General features: G+C 43.0%; 1 protein-coding gene across 1 annotated transcript in view; it reads right to left on the bottom strand.

Annotated features, from left to right (window-relative positions):
* LOC311113111 (stromal interaction molecule 2-like) overlaps positions 1-19,242 on the bottom strand; it is a gene marked incomplete at both ends in the record, with an annotated part of 99,253 nt that overhangs the window by 16,808 nt on the left and 63,203 nt on the right. Inside the window, one exon of the mRNA XM_084156254.1 lies at positions 8,115-8,245. Coding sequence (XP_084012380.1) covers positions 8,115-8,245 — 131 coding nt within the window. The remainder of the gene's footprint in view (positions 1-8,114; positions 8,246-19,242) is intronic.

Below are 19,242 nucleotides of genomic sequence, written 5' to 3'. Positions count from 1 at the left end.
ATTTTTACATTTTTGTCATTTAGCAGACGCTCTTATCCAGAGCGACTTACAGGAGCAATTAGGGTTAAGTGCCTTGCTCAAGGGCACATCGACAGATTTTTCACCTAGTCGGCTCGGGGATTAGAACCAGCGACCTTTCGGTTACTGGCACAACGCTCTTAACCACTAAGCTACCTGCTGAGAGAAAGAAAGTATTCATGTTTCTACAGAGGGTTCTATGGAACCCAAAAGGGTTCTACAAACTTTGGTTCCTACTGTGTCACAACCATCATCTCCATTACTTTTTCATTCGTTGTCATGCCAAAAAAAACTGCATTCCAAATGCCATCTGTATTCCAACCATAAAATTAGAATGATCATTCTATTACTATGATCCCAACAGTTTACCCAAGTGTTTTGATATATAATCGTAAGTAAAATCACAATATTTGGTACAAATATCAGTTAGATTTTTTGCCCTTTGTTGTGCAGCCCTTTGTATTTTAAATAATATTTTACCCCCTTTTTCTCTCCAATTTCAATCTTGTCTCATCGCTGCAACTCCCCAACGGGCTCGGGAGGCGAAGGTCGAGTCATGCGTCCTCAGAAACATAACCCGCCAAACCGCGCTTCTCAACACCGCCCGCTTAACCCGGAAGCCAGCCGCACCAATGTGTCGGAGGAAACACCGTTCAACTGACGACCGAGGTCAGCCTGCAGGCACCCGGCCCGCCACAAATCAAATCAAATTGTATTTGCCACATGCGCCGAATACAACAGGTATAGACATTACCGTTAAATGCTTACTTACAGCCCTTAACCAACAATGCATTTATTTTTTAATAAAAAGTAAAATAAAACAACAACAACAAAAAAGTGTTGAGAAAAAAAAGAGCAGAAGTAAAATAAAATAACAGTAGGGAGGCTATATACAGGGGGGTACCGGTGCAGAGTCAATGTGCGGGGGCACCGGCTAGTAGAGGTAGTTGAGGTAGTTGAGGTAATATGTACATGTGGGTAGAGTTAAAGTGACTATGCATAAATAATTAACAGAGTAGCAGCAGCGTAAAAAGATGGGGTGGGGGGGCAGTGCAAATAGTCTGAGTAGCCATGATTAGCTGTTCAGGAGTCTTATGGATTGGGGGTAGAAGCTGTTGAGAAGCCTTTTGGACCTAGACTTGGTGCTCCAGTACCGCTTGCCATGCGGTAGCAGAGAGAACAGTCTATGACTAGGGTGGCTGGAGTCTTTGACAATTTTGAGGGCCTTCATTTGATACCGCCTGGTATAGAGGTCCTGGATGGCAGGAAGCTTGGCCCCAGTGATGTACTGGGCCGTACGCACTACCCTCTGTAGTGCCTTGCGGTCGGAGGCCGAGCAGTTACCATACCAGGCGGTGACGCAACCAGTCAGGATGCTCTCGATGGTGCAGCTGTATAACTTTTTGAGGATCTGAGGACCCATGCCAAATGTTTTCAGTCTCCTGAGGGGGAATAGGCTTTGTCGTGCGCTCTTCACGACTGTCTTGGTGTGTTTGGACCATGATAGTTTGTTGGTGATGTGGACACCAAGGAACTTGAAGCTCTCAACCTGTTCCACTACAGCCCCGTCGATGAGAATGGGGGCGTGCTCAGTCCTTTTTTTTCCCCCTGTAGTCGACAATCATCTCCTTTGTCTTGATCACGTTGAGGGAGAGGTTGTTATCCTGGCACCACACGGCCAGGTCTCTGACCTCCTCCCTATAGGCTGTCTCATCATTGTCGGTGATCAGGCCTACCACTGTTGTGTCGTCGGCAAACTTAATGATGGTGTTTGAGTCATACCTGGCCATGCAGTCATGGGTGAACAGGGAGTACAGGAGGGGACTGAGCACACACCCCTGAGGGGCCCCCGTGTTGAGGATCAGCGTGGCAGATGTGTTGTTACCTACCCTTACCACCTGGGGGCAGCCCGTCAGGAAGTCCAGGATCCAGTTGCAGAGGGAGGTGTTTAGTCCCAGGATCCTTAGCTTAGTGATGAGCTTTGAGGGCACTATGGTGTTGAACGCTGAGCTGTAGTCAATGAATAGCATTCTCACGTAGGTGTTCCTCTTGTCCAGGTGGGAAAGGGCAGTGTGGAGTGCAATAGAGACTGCATCATCTGTGGATCTGTTGGGGCGGTATGCAAATTGGAGTGGGTCTAGGGTTTCTGGGATAATGGTGTTGATGTGAGCCATGACCAGCCTTTCAAAGCACTTCATGGCTACAGACGTGAGTGCTATGGGTCGGTAGTCATTTAGGCAGGTTACCTTAGAGTCCTTGGGCACAGGGACTATGGTGGTCTGCTTGAAACATGTTGGTATTACAGACTCAGTCAGGGACATGTTGAAAATGTCAGCGAAGACACTTGCCAGTTTGGTCAGCACATTCTCGGAGTACACGCCCTGGTAATCCATCTGGCCTTGCGGCCTTGTGAATGTTGACCTGCTTAAAAGTCTTACTCACATCGGCTACGGAGAGCGTGATCACATAGTCATCCGGAATAGCTGGTGCTCTCATGCATGCTTCAGTGTTGCTTGCCTCGAAGCGAGTGATTTAGCTCGTCTGGTAGGCTTGTGTCACTGGGCAGCTCGCGGCTGTGCTTCCCTTTGTAGTCTGTAATAGTTTTCAAGCCCTGCCACATCTGACGAGCGTCAGAGCCAGTGTAGTACGATTCAATCTTAGTCCTGTATTGACTCTTTGCCTGTTTGATGGTTCGTTGGAGGGCATAGCGGGATTTCTTATAAGCGTCCGGGTTAGAGTCCCGCTCCTTGAAAGCGGCAGCTCTAGCCTTTAGCTCAGTGCGGATGTTGCCTGTAATCCATGGCTTCTGGTTGGGGTATGTACGTACGGTCACTGTGGGGACGATGTCGATGCACTTATTGATGAAGCCAGTGACTGATGTGGTGTACTCCTCAATGCTATCTGAAGAATCCCGGAACATATTCCAGTTTGTGCTAGCAAAACAGCCCTGTAGCTTAGCATCTGCGTCATCTGACCACTTTTGTACAGAGATAAAATGACGAAGGAAGACATTCAGACACGTAAATACATCCATGACTTCTTCTCCAAATAGGCGGCGGTTAGGGTGCAAATTATTATGATTACCGTGAGCGTAGTGTTGTGGTTCTCTTTCTCTCTTTTTACTCCTCCATCTTTCGGTGAACAAGCAGTCATGTGTTAGTCCACTAGGGACCTGTTTCCATTGTATTAAGTTTCTAATCAATAACCTAACTAACCCGTGCATGTGTGTGTGTGTGTATCCTGTGTAATCATTTAGTTACTTAGTAAATAAATAATTAAACCAATTTGTGTGGTACGGAATGATCAGTAAGGCTGGGGTTTGTGCGTATGCAAGGACTATGCGACGTTCAGAATGATTTGTTATGAGGTAATGACTAAGTGACTGTTATTGACGTAAGAGATATCTATATATCTTCTGGAGTTAATTCGGGAGATGGTAACTTGTTAAACAAATTATCCTGTGGTGCCCCAAATCCTAATGAGTTAATTATTACATGATTAATTTAATCGGGTAACAATTAAACATAGTTAGTTAATTAGAGAAATAAGTCATCAGATTAATGTTAAGTCACGTCATGACACTGTGTTCAGAGGTGATAAGTACAGTCGGCAGGCAAACATTTGACAATCCTACCGGTGTGTCTGAGCTAGAACAAACAATATTATTGATCCAGTTCAGTTGAAGTGTTTTTCCTCGCAAACACATTGATAAATGTCATAAGTGGACGTTTATTTGTTAACAAACACATTGACAAATTGCACAACTTCCGTTTGTTTGCTATTGATGTTATCCAATTGGCATTTTTGAAAATAAGTAATTTGGTAGCTAAGTCACCTGACATATGACCAGGACATTATCATCTCACACGGACAGGAGGATAATACACACGCACACACGCACACACGCACACACAGTATACCGTAAACAAAGGGCTTGTTATCGGAGGTAGATTCCAGATGGGTCAAATGAGTCTTCCCATGAGCCTCTCCTGCCCTTTCTAACAACTTACTGTAACTCACTACTGATACAGTATCTACTGAACCTTCTTATACAACCGTCTTTCTCTTCATCTGTCTGTCTCTATCCATCTCTCGCTCCATCCATCTCACTCTCTCTTTTTGTCTCTATCCATCCATCTCTCTCTTTCTTCATCTCTTTCCCTCCCTCCCTCCCTCCCTCAAACTCCATCTGTTTTATGATCGCAGACCCCCTCTTTCTGTCTCTTTCTTCCTCTGTTTTTGTCTCAGTCTATGTTGTTCAGTCTGTCAGTCACCATGACAGAAGACAACCAATGATCATAAACTCAATCATGTCTGTAAATTGAAAAGTTTGCCAATATCTTAATATTGCTCTTGACCAAGTCATTCAGAATTATAACTGAAAACGCCGTAGGGTAGTAAATGGGTTTTGAAATAATAGATTAATTCATTAAGATATGATTGAAGACATTGTGCAAAATAATATATATATTTGGTTTGCTTGGATGGGTCACTGACTATCTGTGTCTTGTGTTCAACTACTTGTGTTCAGACATCTCCAGATAATGGAGGGAAATGGGCTTACACACACAAACACACACACTAGCACGCATTGCATACACATGCGCGCGCACACACACAGAGATCAGCAGTGGTCTCAAAGAAGACATTGCCTGGACCTTCGGATCTGATTCCAAGTGATGGGGGTAAAATATTTGGACTGTCTTTGGGTCGGGGAGCGCTTCTCTCTCTCCACCAGCAGCCAATCTACTGGGAAACTTAAACACTGTCAACCTTCTAGAACCTTTCAAGGCTTTCACTTTTCTATAGATAGGGCCTGCTCTGCTCTCCTCAAGACATCTGTGTTCATATAAAGACACGTACGCACACACCTGTGTTTTCTCAAGATGTCAACTGTGACCCATCAAGGGCTAATCGAGTACTGCAACTCTCTCTTCTCAGGCATGCACACACACCCCTTTCTGTGTGACGTGAATTCTGTTCTTGCTATTTCAAAGAGATGGAACCTGATCTTGTAAAGTGTCTCCTTAGCAGATAGAAGAGCCACAGCCAATGAGTGCAGCGCAGCTGCCGTTCCTGGCGTCCGACCGACCTCACCTCTGCAACAGGCCTCAGCACACCACTAAACCCCTCTGCCTCCCCTCCTTCTCTCCATATTCTAATCCACCAAGGTGTAAACCCCACTGAAGAACTGAAGACATGCCGTGCTAATCAAAAACATGTATATTCTGATCATTAAAAATGTATTTTTGTTTTATATAGTTATGTTATACTCTTCTTAAAACCTTGTCTGTTTATTAAGTTTTACAGACACCACAGCATAGCAACTTGGTTTCTTATTATATAGTACCAAGGTGAAATGAGTGAGTTACTTTCCAAAACACCTTGAAGGCGACAAAGAGGGGGGGGCTTTTTAGACCCCGTCTGAGTGTGTGTTGAAGGGCTGGGTGGGACAGGGGGTGGGGGGTGGGGGGTGGGGGGCTAGTGTGTTAGCGGTGTGTGTGTGTGTTTTTAGGAGGTCTGAATATCTAGCCATGGATCCTCTAGTTGTGACCAATGCCACAAGTCAGCATCTCGCCAAGCTGTCTTTCAATAAATTATGCCCTTGTGTGTGCATGTGTGTGCGTGCGCATGTGTGTGTGTTTGTGTCTGAGAGAGCACGCATAATTATATAAATAATCCAAGTCAATAAAATTGTGAATCTACCTGAATACAACTTTGCTGACTGAGGCCCAACTCTTCCTCAGTCAAACAGGCAATCGTAGACAGTAGCCCTATACTATAACCTTCTCACTACTGCCACTGGTGATATTGTCACCGTATATCTCTCCCCTTTCTCTCTATGTGACAACATGGCCACTCGTCATCTTTATGTACTGGAATGGTCAAAGAATCTCAGAAATGCACGTTATGAAAAACTGAATATTACTCAGTGATATAACATTACGATGACCTCCAGGACCAGCGTCTCAGGTGTTGGGGAGTGGGGGGGGAGATTCCGAGGTGGGCAAAGTGTGTGTGTGTGTGTGTAGAGAGGAAATGCTGGTGGTGTCACTGTCACATTGTGGGGGGTTGGTGTTGGGAGGTGAGGGGGTTTTGGGGTTTGTAAGGTTTTCTGGGCCAGATGTTGGTTACAGGGGGTGAGGACGTCCCCAAATTGACCTTTCCCCAACCCTCATCACCTCACCTGCCACTATCCACAGCACCGTCACCCCCATCACTGTCATTGTCAACCCTGTTACCTCACCACTGCCAGGAAGAGGGATGGAGGTTACAGTCATGACAGTAACCAATGAGTCATAAAGGAGTTTAACTCTGAGGTCACACATGGACTATTCTCGTCACACTGCTTGGGCTATTAATTAAAAACAGACTCAATTTAATCAAAAACATAAAGTCAGTCAAACTTCGTCCATTAAAAAATGTAACACTTTCCTGACAAAATCCCCAAAAGGCATTTAATCATTTCTTCAATAATGAAAGAAGCAAACACATTTTGACAAACAAGTTCTGGGAAAGGTCTATATAATTGTGTGAACTTTCAAAGACTGTTCTGCTATTGATACAGCATGATATAAGAGAAAAGAGCAGGGACAGTCACGTGGGTCTGAGCGTGTAAATCCAATATGCAACAATGTCCCGGTGAATAGTCACATACTCCAGGGTCAAGTTTCCCCTGGGTACTGATCTAGGATCAGCTCCAACAGTACTCTTAAGGGCTTCAAATCTGATCTGAGAACAGCTCAAGGCTTGGCAAAATGGGCAACGCTTTGCCTTCTTGCACTCCAGAAGAGAAGAGCTCCTAAATCATTCTGGTGACCCCCGCCGCAAAGAACAACCTTTTTTTTTTTTTCGCAGCTTCTCTTTGCCCTTATAAGGTCGAAGGGCAGAATCTTGCTCCGTCATCCCCCGTCACACACATGCATGGACACACAAACACAAATGTGTACACACACACACACACACACACAATAGATGTATGTGTACATATACTCGCAAGCACACACACACACATACGTATGTACGTACACACATACTCTGATTCTCTCTCACACACTCACACATACATACATACATACATACATACATACATACATACATACATACATATACATATACACACACACACACACACACACACACACACACACACACACACACACACACACACACACACACACACACACACACACACACAAACACACACAAACACACGTCCTCGGACGGGGGCCAGCTCCAAACACCTCTGCACTTAGGGGCCTTAAACGGGCCCGTAAACAGCCGGCCCCCGGCTCTTCTGAGACGCACCCTGGGCCAAGGGCAACGGTATAACAGTTTCTCACACTGCAGCTCTACGAGTTAAAAATGACTCCTGGCGCACACACAGAGAGAGAATCTGACCCAAGGCCGAGTGCAGTCAGAATTCACTTTTTCCTGTGTTTTGTATCATATTGTACAACATCTGATGAAACTAACACTGTAAAAGTGGGAATATTCACATGAAAATGTGTCGCCAAATGGATAGAAACCTAGCTAGTAAGGTACTTAATTGTAACCAATAAATTATTTTATATTGATATAAAATGGCTGCATTGGGCCTTTAAACTAAGGGGGCGTTGATTATGATAGGGTACAGATCAGAGCAGGTCAGGTCTTACTGTCAAACACACTGAAAAAGGCCTACCATATTCTCATTCTCTCTTTTTTCTCTCTCCACTATCTCCCCACTAGCTCCTAAGCTGATTAATGGCTTGTAAACATTTTACCATGAGTTTATAGGGTTGTTTATGAGGCTAAGGCCCAGTTCAATTCAACCCAAAAGCCACAAAGCATTCCACCTTTAAGAATGCCTACTCGAAAGAATACTAACAGAAACAGAAATAACTTTGTAACAGAAATGACCAGGTAACAGAAATGACTTGGCAATGGTTCAGAAAGGACTTGGTAACAGAAATGACTTGGTAACAGTGATGACTTGAAAAATGACCAAGTAACACACATGATTTGGTGACACAAACAACTTGGTAACAGAAATGACCAGGTAACAGAGATGACCAGATCATTACATAGACTAATACTGTATTAGTATTACGCACCTCTACACTCTCATTGACCTCAATCCCCCCGTCATTGTCATCGTCCAGCTGTTTGTGAATGACCCGGAGGGCCTCCAGGCTGAAGCGGTCTGCATCGCCCATGCATGGTGGCATCACCGTCAGACAAGGGTCTGAAGGAAGAGAGAGCGTTCAAAGGTCAAACTCAGGTTAAAGGTCGCTGGCATGGAGTCGTGTGTATTAATCACATTTATAAACATCCATTTGGCAAGACATTGACAGATGTTCACATCCAGACAGATTTACATAATTCAGCATTTACATACACCGAGTGTACAAAACATTACATGCTCTTTCTGTAGCATAGACTGGCCAGGTGAATCCAGGTGAAAGCTATAATCCCTTATTGATGTCACCATTTTACTGTCTGGTATGCCGTAGCTATTCCACTCACATGCCAAGATGCCAGACTGTTTTCATTTGTGCGCCAGAAAATCCCCCAGCACATTAGTCTATCAGAACCATGTTTCCCTTTCAAAAGGACAGTGTGAGCTTGGTCCGCGCCAAACTGCCACACACACTCTGCATACACTCTAATGGAACACACATACTCACGAAAGCATGCCTACATATAGGCTATAAACACACAAGAACGTGCACACGCACACACACACTATGCAAGACTGTGAGTAGACACATGCACAGCTGCCAACATATATACAGCTCACATGGACTCTACTCTATGTTCACAGCCCCTACACTCAGGACAGAGTGACAAACCAGCTGGGATGTATAGAATGAGACAATCTCTCTTAGAAAAATATTCCACTCTATTAAATGAGTAATGCATATAATGATTAAGGCATTAGCTGTTGAACAATAAACAATAACACACACACACACACTGTCAAACACACACATAGACTGATCAGGGTTTGAAACAGTGCCCAGCTGACCAAACCACTATGGTCAGCGTCAAATAATCATGATGGATTATGTTAATAAAACACTGAATCAACACAACAATTAGGTCCATTCATCTATCCAGCCAAGATGTCAAACAATATCTACCAGTCACTCTCAGTCATATCATTAGTAACATAATGGCTTGCGTAGGGAAAGGTGTTTTCTGTTTTTGATGTAGGATCGTTCCTGAAACAAGACTTGACATGTTAGTTGCTATAGTGTTGCTGCGTGGCAATGTGGCAGCTAATGGAGACTTTTAATTGGACCACAGCCCTTGGCAAAACTATTATTGGCAAGAGTGTGTGATTGGACAAAATCTTTTTAACTGGAAAAGTGATTTGATTGGACAAAACTGCTGTTGAGTGTTCCATACCGTATATACTGTATGTCAAGAACACATCTAGGATATATATATATATATATTTATAAGTATATAAGTGTAATAAGTTCAGTAAATCATTGACATTATCATAAAAATATTTTATGAAATAACAGAAATAACCTAATGCAACTTGTTATGCAGACAAAACATTTTGGAGGCTAAGCCTAACTAAATGATGTTTTTACAAAGGTTATATAATCTATTTGCTTAGCAGACGTCCTCCCTCGCAGCAATTTACATATTTCAACATTTACATACCATCTATTTGGCTACCTGGTGATTACTTCAGCACAACTTAGTTAAGCGCTTTCCCTACAGTGTCAGTGTGACAACAACCATTGCTCTGGTCGCAAATCCAACTCCCTCACCAATAGGCCTGGGAATTGCACACTGTAAAAGAGTGAAAACATTTGATCAGTGTTATTTCCCGATTGTAGCTAGTTGAAAATACAATTTACACAGGACCTTCTAATCAACAGATTTGCATGGTTTTGGCTTGCCTGGTGACATCACCAGGAGGCAAATTGGTTAATCTACCAATAACAAATAGAGTTCCAAACCTCTCTGCCAATAACAGCCAGTTTTCAGTTTTCCCATCCCCACTCAGACCACTCCCAGACAGTCCTAGCAAAGATCTTGCTTGAGAATTTTTTTTGTTGCTAAAAAGATAATTTTGTCCATTGTAATGGGAAACTATTACAGTAAACACGTTTCCACCCACAGTTTTTATGTGAGTAAAGTCATACCATACAAACGTACAATTTTAGAAATGCCGACAGATCATTTGTTCGTTCGACATCGTGGGATCTTTTTGTGTCGTAAAATGTATTATGCGAGAAATGGCAGTGGAAACGCCTTAGTGGTCAAATATTGATATAATCACCATAATTTCGAAGTAAACTTGGAGTCACGCGATGATATGCCGTGTGGTCCCTCTCACTACGACGCGGGAAATAATGCAGTTTATTAGGCTACAGATGAAATAACTTATGATGAACTTCACAGAACTTCTTGATGCTCCTTTTCTGGTGACAAATACAGTGGGGAGAACAAGTATTTGATACACTGCCGATTTTGCAGGTTTTCCTACTTACAAAGCATGTAGAGGTCTGTAATTTTTATCATAGGTACACTTCAACTGTGAGAGACGGAATCTAAAACAAAAATCCAGAATATCACATTGTCTGATTTTTAAGTAATTCATTTGCATTTTATTGCATGACATAAGTATTTGATACATCAGAAAAGCAGAACTTAATATTTGGTACAGAAACCTTTGTTTGCAATTACAGAGATCATACTTTTCCTGTAGGTCTTGACCAGATTTGCACACACTGCAGTAGGGATTTTGGCCCACTCCTCCATACAGACCTTCTCCAGATCCTTCAGGTTTCGGGGCTGTCGCTGGGCAATACGGACTTTCAGCTACCTCCAAAGATTTTCTATTGGGTTCAGGTCTGGAGACTGGCTAGGCCACTCCAGGACCTTGAGATGCTTCTTATGGAGCCACTCCTTAGTTACCTGGCTTTGTGTTTCGGGTCGTTGTCATGCTGGAAGACTCAGCCACGACCCATCTTCAATGCTCTAACTGAGGGAAGGAGGTTGTTGGCCAAGATCTCGCGATACATGGCCCCATCCATCCTCCCCTCAATATGGTGCAGTCGTCCTGTCCCCTTTGCAGAAAAGCATCCCCAAAGAATGATGTTTCCACCTCCATGCTTCATGGTTGGGATGGTGTTCTTGGGGTTGTACTCATCCTTCTTCTTCCTCCAAACACGGCGAGTTGAGTTTAGACCAAAAAGCTCAATTTTTGTCTCATCAGACCACATGACCTTCTCCCATTCCTCCTCTGGATCATCCAGATGGTCATTGGCAAACTTCAGACGGGCCTGGACATGCGCTGGCTTGAGCAGGGGGACCTTGCGTGTGCTGCAGGATTTTAATCCATGACGGCGTAGTGTGTTACTAATGGTTTTCTTTGAGACTGTGGTCCCAGCTCTCTTCAGGTCATTGACCAGGTCCTGCCGTGTAGTTCTGGGCTGATCCCTCACCTTCCTCATTATTATTGATGCCCCACGAGGTGAGATCTTGCATGGAGCCCCAGACCGAGGGTGATTGACCGTCATCTTGAACTTCTTCCATTTTCTAATAATTGCGCCAACAGTTGTTGCCTTCTCACCAAACTGCTTGCCTATTGTCCTGTAGCCCATCCCAGCCTTGTGCAGGTCTGTCTTTTATACAGGTAACGAGTTCAAACAGGTGCAGTTAATACAGGTAATGAGTGGAGAACAGGAGGGCTTCTTAAAGAAAAACTAACAGGTCTGTGAGAGCCGGAATTCTTACTGGTTGGTAGGTGATCAAATAATTATGTCATGCAATAAAATGCAAATTAATTACTTAAAAATCATACAATGTGATTTTCTGGATTTTTGTTGTAGATTCCGTCTCTCACAGTTGAAGTGTACCTATGATACAAATTACAGACCTCTACATGCTTTGTAAGTAGGAAAACCTGCAAAATCGGCAGTGTATCAAATACTTGTTCTCCCCACTGTACAAATATTCTCGCTCTTAATAATCTCATCATGTAGAGTAGCCTACCCACACAGCCTAGCCGCACTCTATCAGCAAGCTGTTGGCTAGAGCGCGTGCCAAGACCAGAGCAGGCACATTTGCTATTTAACGCAACAATTTTTGTGACAAAACTATCGGTACAGTTGAAAATGCGATGGAAACACATTATCCTTGAACTTGATTTTTATTAGATACATGAAAACGTAAGCAAAAAAGTACATTTTGTGTGCAGTACGTCATCACGCACTGGTGGGAATATTCGCATGAAAATCTGCAATTGGATGGAAACCTAGCTAGTAAGGTACTTAATCGTTACAAAAAAATGGCTGCATCGGGCCTTTAAACTAAGAGGTCATTGATTATGAGGGTACAGGTCAGAGCAGGTCAGGTCTTACTGTCAAACACTGAGAAAGGCCTATCATATTCTCATTTTCTCTCTCTCTCTTTCTCTCTCTCTCCCTCGCTTCTCTCCACTAGCTTCCTAAGCTGATTAATGGCTTGCAAATATTTTACCATGAGTTTATAGGGTTGTTTATGAGGCTAAGGCCCAGTTCAATTCAACCCAAAAGCCACAAAGCATTCCCACCTTAAGAATGCCTACTTTAAAGAATACTAACAGAAATAACTTGGTAACGGAAACGACCAGGTAACAGAAATGACCAGTGTACAGAAATAACTTGGCAATGGTAACAGAAATGACTTGGTAACAGAAATGACTTAGTAACAGTGAGGACTTCAAAAATGACCAAGTAACACACATGACTTGGTGACATAAACAACTTGGTAACAGGGCTGGGAATTGCCAGGGACCTTACGATACGTTATTATCACGATACTTAGGTGCCGATACAATATGTATTGCGATTCTCACAATTCTCACGATTCTATATGTATTGCAATTCGATACTGCGATTTTATTGCGATTTGATGTTCCAAACATTAAGGCGGTGATGATACCAGCGTCGCAATAGTTTTTCCATGGCAAAAAAAAACCTGCTATATGTAAAATATTGTGTGCTATAGCTTGGAAAATAAATACATGTGACTCTGGATGACATCATAATGATGTTTGTTTCCAACATTAGGGTTGTATTCCTAAAGAAGTTAAAGGGATACTTCGGGATTTTGGCTTTTTTATGTCTCTGCATGTAGTTTGTTGCTAACTAGCGCAATGACTGGAAGTCTATGGGTATCTGCTAGCATAGCATTGGCTCGCGAAACTACCTTTAACTTCCTTTATACTGGACCCAGAGACATATATATGGTATCTACGAGTTCATCTGACTCTGGGGAAGTAGATAAAGGGCCTCGTTGCAAAATCCCGAAGTATCCCTTTAAAACCACTTCGTGTTTTGTTTCCTTGCCATGATACTATTGAATATCGTGATACTGGTATCGTCCCAGCCCTACCAAACATATTGCTCACTATATGCCTGCTGCAGAGAGACAAGAGAGAGCATGGTAAAACAAGTTTTGATCAGACAGGGAAATAAAAGTGCTGAAAACATTTTGGCTCACTATTTAAAAAGAAGATGGAGAAGAAGCTATAGGATGAAAAATACTGGAGTTTTGGCGTAGGTACAGTCGACTAGCGCTAGCTAACGCTACCTATAGTAGCAACAAAAAAAAAAGTGATATGTAACTGTATTGATTTCTTTCCCCCATCACTACTTACCACTTCTCCTCACAGCACTTCCATTTCTACAAAGACATGCCATATTGTCAACCAGAGGGAAGTTGTATCACTGTTCAAAGTATTACAAAGCCCCCCTGTAGGATTTGTTACACTACTATTTAGTTTTAGTTGAGCAACATTTTTGAAAAGTGTTTTAAGTTATCATCAAAAGCGTTCTGAAAAGAACAATGGAACCTTCAGACTCTGACATCTCTCTGGGTTGGCCACCTGCTGTGATTTCAGAAAAACAAAACACAAAATTCCTCTCAGATGTCATATTCTCAGCATGTGTGTCTTGCATCATTCTCAATGTGTGTGTGTGTGTGTATGTGTGTGTGACTGTTTTGACGCTACAATGGGGACACGTGACAGGAAATGAAGTGAACCGTGGTGACACTGCGTTCCGGGAACATACACTAAATAAAAACACCCGTCAGAATACGATCCAAAAGGGGGTAAAATTAGAGCACTGTGAGCTAAAAATAGACCCTGGAAAACAGTTGTCAGGATGTGGCTTACTTTGTAAAACCTCAACAATGACAGAGGTCTCCCGCTCACTCTCACTCTCACACACACACACACACACACACACACACACACACAGACAGACACTGGCAAGCACACTCTCACACACACAACCATGAAGGCAATAACTTGTTTCAAAGCAAACCATCAACAAAACGTGTGCCACGTTCATTTCTATTCCTCTGAAGTCCTGTCACTTTGTTACAACAAAAGAAAATCTGCTGAGAATATGAAACTATGCAAAACACCTGCACTAAAATCTGCACTTCTGAAAATAATCTTCTGCATATGAAAACATTTGAATGTATTAAGTCCTTCAGACAAAGCAGACAAAAACCAGATAAGTCTGGTTCTGGGGTTCTGGGGGTGCTGGTTGGGAAAGGTATTAAATGCTGAGTAAAATAAGATGGTCTGTTAGTGGGTTTATGAGGACACGTTGTTTATGAGGAAAGCTTCCTGTGTGTAGAAGTCGTCTGATGACACACAGTCTCTGACTTCACAGGAAAATCAATAAGCTCTCGCAGACACACAAATCATTCTGGGTGAGTGGGCGACATGATGAATGGAAAGAAAGAAAGAGGTCTATTTAGAGAGAGTGAATGGAAACCTCTCTCGTTGATGTCTGGTGAGGTGTGTGTGTTGGTTGCTTGCAAAGTTTAGCTTCCTTTGATGTCACTGGTGTTGCTGTGTAGTGTTGTAACTGATTCAGTATGATTGTTACGCCTATGTATAACAACATCAAAGTTGAATAGAGTTATTACAATTACATTCTAATTTCCTTACCCTTTTATACACTGTATGGGTGATTCTTTTTCCATTTTTTTATTTTTGAGTATATTTTTTATTTTCATTTGTGGGAAGGTCAACCTGAGCATGTACAAGTTAGTCATTTCCAAATTAAACCACGTTCATAATTATACTTTGCAAGCAACCAACACACACCTCACCTGACATCAACAAGAGACCTGAGTAGGAAATTGCATGAATTTTACCCATTACAAGTCTCAAAAAAGGCTTTTCAGACAATCATATTTCTCGGCTTTTAGACAGGGCTCAGAGTTTGTTTTTCCACTCACAACTGTCCCCCAGTGTTAGTTATGAAGATTAAATGTTAAAGCAATACAGACCAAATCGAAGTGTTTTGAGTTTTGTTTGCATGTTCTACTGTCTTGTAAAGATAGGGGGTTGACTGGGACAGACAATGTAACATCCATAAAGTTTTTGAGGAAACGTTTCTGTAAAACATGCACCTTACATTGGATCATCTTAAAACTTTCTCTGTATATCCAACTTTCAACAAGATTTTATATAGTCCATAACTGGTTTGTCTATTTTCATTATCAGTATCCTTTTTCAGCATTATAATAATAATGTATTCCATTTCTAAAGCGGTTTTCAGAACAATCTCAAAGTGCTTAAAAGCAAAAAACAAATAAGCGATCCATTATCATGAGTAGCCTAGCTATAGTTGGCTAGGTCAACCAATAGAGTGCATGCATCCTCCAAAGATGGAGAAGGACAGTTCATGGCTTGATCAGAGAAAGCTGGTCAGGGAGATGGTTGATGAAGAGTCTGGTGACGATCATGTAGAGGGCTACTCTGGGAACCAGCCTGAGTCATGTAACTACTGGACTTCTCCTCCTTCACAATGTATGGCACCCAGCTCTGGGTGGCAGACAGCTCACCACACACAGTTCAGAGTAGTAGCCAGCTGTCCTCACTACGAGCTCTCTGCCTAAGCACTGCATTCATCTACTGCATCTCCCATTCCTCTCAAGCTTCAGGTGACTCTTCAATTGATGTTTTCAAAAGATCAGGAACCAGCAGCCAGGTGAAACAAAAAAGCTGGTACAGTGTCCAGATGCATCATTTGAACAGCTAGCCAAAAAGAGTTGACCTGCCAGTCTATCTGCAAATCTGTGGGTCAAAATCACCAGAAATATGCAATAAAACTCAATGTTATCAAAAACAAAACAGCTGATATTAAATTAAAAACACGTAAAAATAACAAAAAAATTACATATTTAAAGGAGCTCTCTGCTTAGGCTGCTATTAGGGCGCCATGACAACTATTTTGATATCTGTAACATCCATAACGGTTGTGGATGTGTTGGATATTGATGTATCATATCTTACCTTCAGAAGCTTGTGCATTCACCACTTTTTGTGTGCTTGTTCTGAGAAGTATACATCAGACTTTTTCTGAAGCAATTGTTGATATCTTGAAAATGATGTGTTCTAGCTAAGATTCTCTTAGAAAATATATGCTGAAAGGCATTTCTCACATTTGGCAGTACATATTTTTAGACAGAAAGATGAGAAGGGTGTTTATTAACAATCTGTGAATTGTCCTGTAGGTTGCTTTTCCAAATGAAAGCCCATCAAAATATACTGACTTCGTTCAGTCTCCAGAAAAGTGGATTGGCAGTATATGCACATGTATATTGTCTAATTTTAATATTTTGTTACAATATGTCTGAAATATTGTAATACAAAAACATCTTATATTCGTGTCTTTTGGAATGAGATGTTCAGACAAGCAGGTGTCCACATACTTTTGGTCATGTAGAGCATATACAGAATCGTCTCCATTGTATGCCGTAGCGTTCAGATTTCCCTTCACTGGAACTAAGGGGCCTAGCCCGAACCATGAAAAACAGCCCCAGACCATTAATCCTCCTCCACCAAACTTTACAGTTGGCACTATGCATTGGGGCAGGTAGTGTTATCCTGACACCACCAAATCCAGATTCGTCAATCTTACTGCCAGATGGTGAAGCGTGATTCATCACTCCAGAGAACGCTTTCCACTGCTCCAGAGTCCAATGGCGGCGAGCTTTACACCACTCCAGCCGACGCTTGGCATTGCACATGGTGATCTTAGGCTTGTGTGCGGCTGCTCGGCCATGGAAACCCATTTCATGAAGCTCCCGAAGAACAATTATTGTGCTGATGTTGCTTCCAGAGGCAGTTTGGAACTCGGTAGTGAGTGTTGCAACCGAGGACAGACGGTTTTTACGTGGTATGCGCTTCAGCACTCGGCGGTCCTGTTCTGTGAGCTTGTGTAGCCTATCACTTCATGGCTGAGCCGTTGTTGCTCCTAGATGTTTTCAGTTCACAATAACAGCACTTAAAGTTGACCGGGGCAGCTCTAGCAGGGCAGAAATTTGACAAACTGACTTGTCGGAAAGGGGGCATCCTATGACGGTGCCAGGTTGAAAGTCACTGAGCTCTTCAGTAAAGCCATTTTACTGCCGATGCTTGTCTATGGAGATTGTGCTCGATTTTATACACCTGTCAGCAACAAGTATGGTTCTTCAAATACCCACCCTTTTGCCTTGATGACAGCTTTGCACACTCTTGGCATTCTCTCCTCCTCCCTTTGCCACATGGCCTTAAATTGTACCAATTTGTTTTTCTCGGTCGCCCATGCTATTTCAAAATATAAATAATAAATCATTTGATTTTTCCATTGTGTTAATGATGGTGGATTAATTGATTTCCAAGCTTTTAATATACATTTTTTCAAGATGAGTGATGAGAAGAAAATCATCCAGCCCATTGGGTATCTCACTACACCCCCAAATACCATGTCTTGAAATATGCAGACAGACGGATTAAAAGTAAGTTTACATCGTTTTACCACATTTTTACCAGCATGTCACCTGTGCAACTAGACATGACTAGAACACCTTTATTCCACACACAAAATAAATCCCTCTACGACCTCCAACAAGCCATCAAACAGGCAAAGCGTCAATATAGGTTTAAGATCGAATCCTACTATGCTGGCTCTGATGGTCGACGGATGTGGCAGGGCTTGCAAACTCTGATTACAAACGGAAACCCAGCCGCGAGCTGCCCAGCAACCTACCAGATGAGCTAAATGCCTTCTATGCTCGCTTCGAGGCAAGCAACACTGAACCATGCAGGAGAGCACCAGCTGTTTGAGGCGACTGTGTGATTTCGCTCTCTGTAGCCGATGTGAGTAAGATCTTTAAATAGGTTAACATTCGCAAGGCCGCGGGGCCAGAAGGTATACCAGGACCCGTACTTAGTGCATGCGCTGACCAGCTGGCAAGTGTCTTCACTGACATTTTCAACCTATCCCTGACCTGGTCTGTAATACCAACTTGTTTCAAGCAGACCACCATAGTCCCCATGCCCAAGAATGCCAAGGTAACCTTCCTAAATGACTATCGCCATAGCGCTCACAACAATAGCCATGAAATGCTTTGAAATGCTAGTAATGGCTCACATCAACACCATCATCCCAGACACCCTGGACCCACTCCAATTTGCATACCGCCCCAACAGATCCACAGATTACGCACGACTCCAACACCATCATCAAGTTTGCTGACAACAGAACGTCGTAGGACTGATCACCGACGATGATGAAGCAGCCTATAGGGAGGAGGTCAGAGACCTGGCAGAGTGGTGCCAATACAACAACCTCTCCCTCAACATCAGCAAGACAAAGGAGCTGATCGTGGACTACAGGAAAAGGAGGGGCGAGCACGCCCCCATCCACATCGATGGGGCTGTAGTGGAGCGGGTCGAGAGCTTCAAGTTCCTCGGTGTCCACATCACTAAGGAATTAACATGGTCCACACATACCCACACAGTTGTGAAGAGGGCACGACAGCGCCTCTTCCCCTTCAGGAGGCTGAAAAGATTTGGCATTGTCCCTCAGATCCTCAAAAAGTTATACAGCTGCACCATTGAGAGCATCTTTACTGGCTGCATCACCGCTTGGTATGGCAACTGCAAGGCACCTGACCACAAGGCGCTACAGAGGGTGTTGAGTACGGCCAAGTACATCACTGGAGCTGAGCTCCCTGCCATCAAAGACCTCTATAGTAGGCGGTGTCAGATTAAGGCCCAAAATGTTTTCAAAGACTCCATCCACCCAAGCCATAGACTGTTCGCTGTACTACCACACAGCAAGTGGTACCAGTGCACCAAGTCTGGAACCAACAGGACCCTGAACAGCTTTACCCCAAGCCAAAAGACTGCTAAACAAGGCTGCTAAATAGCTAATCAAA

This window comes from Coregonus lavaretus (genome assembly GCF_964263955.1).
Source record: "Coregonus lavaretus genome assembly, chromosome: 39".
Lineage (NCBI taxonomy): Eukaryota > Metazoa > Chordata > Actinopteri > Salmoniformes > Salmonidae > Coregonus > Coregonus lavaretus.
The sequence above is the reverse complement of the archived record's forward strand: the minus strand, read 5'-3'. Positions and strand labels throughout refer to the sequence as shown.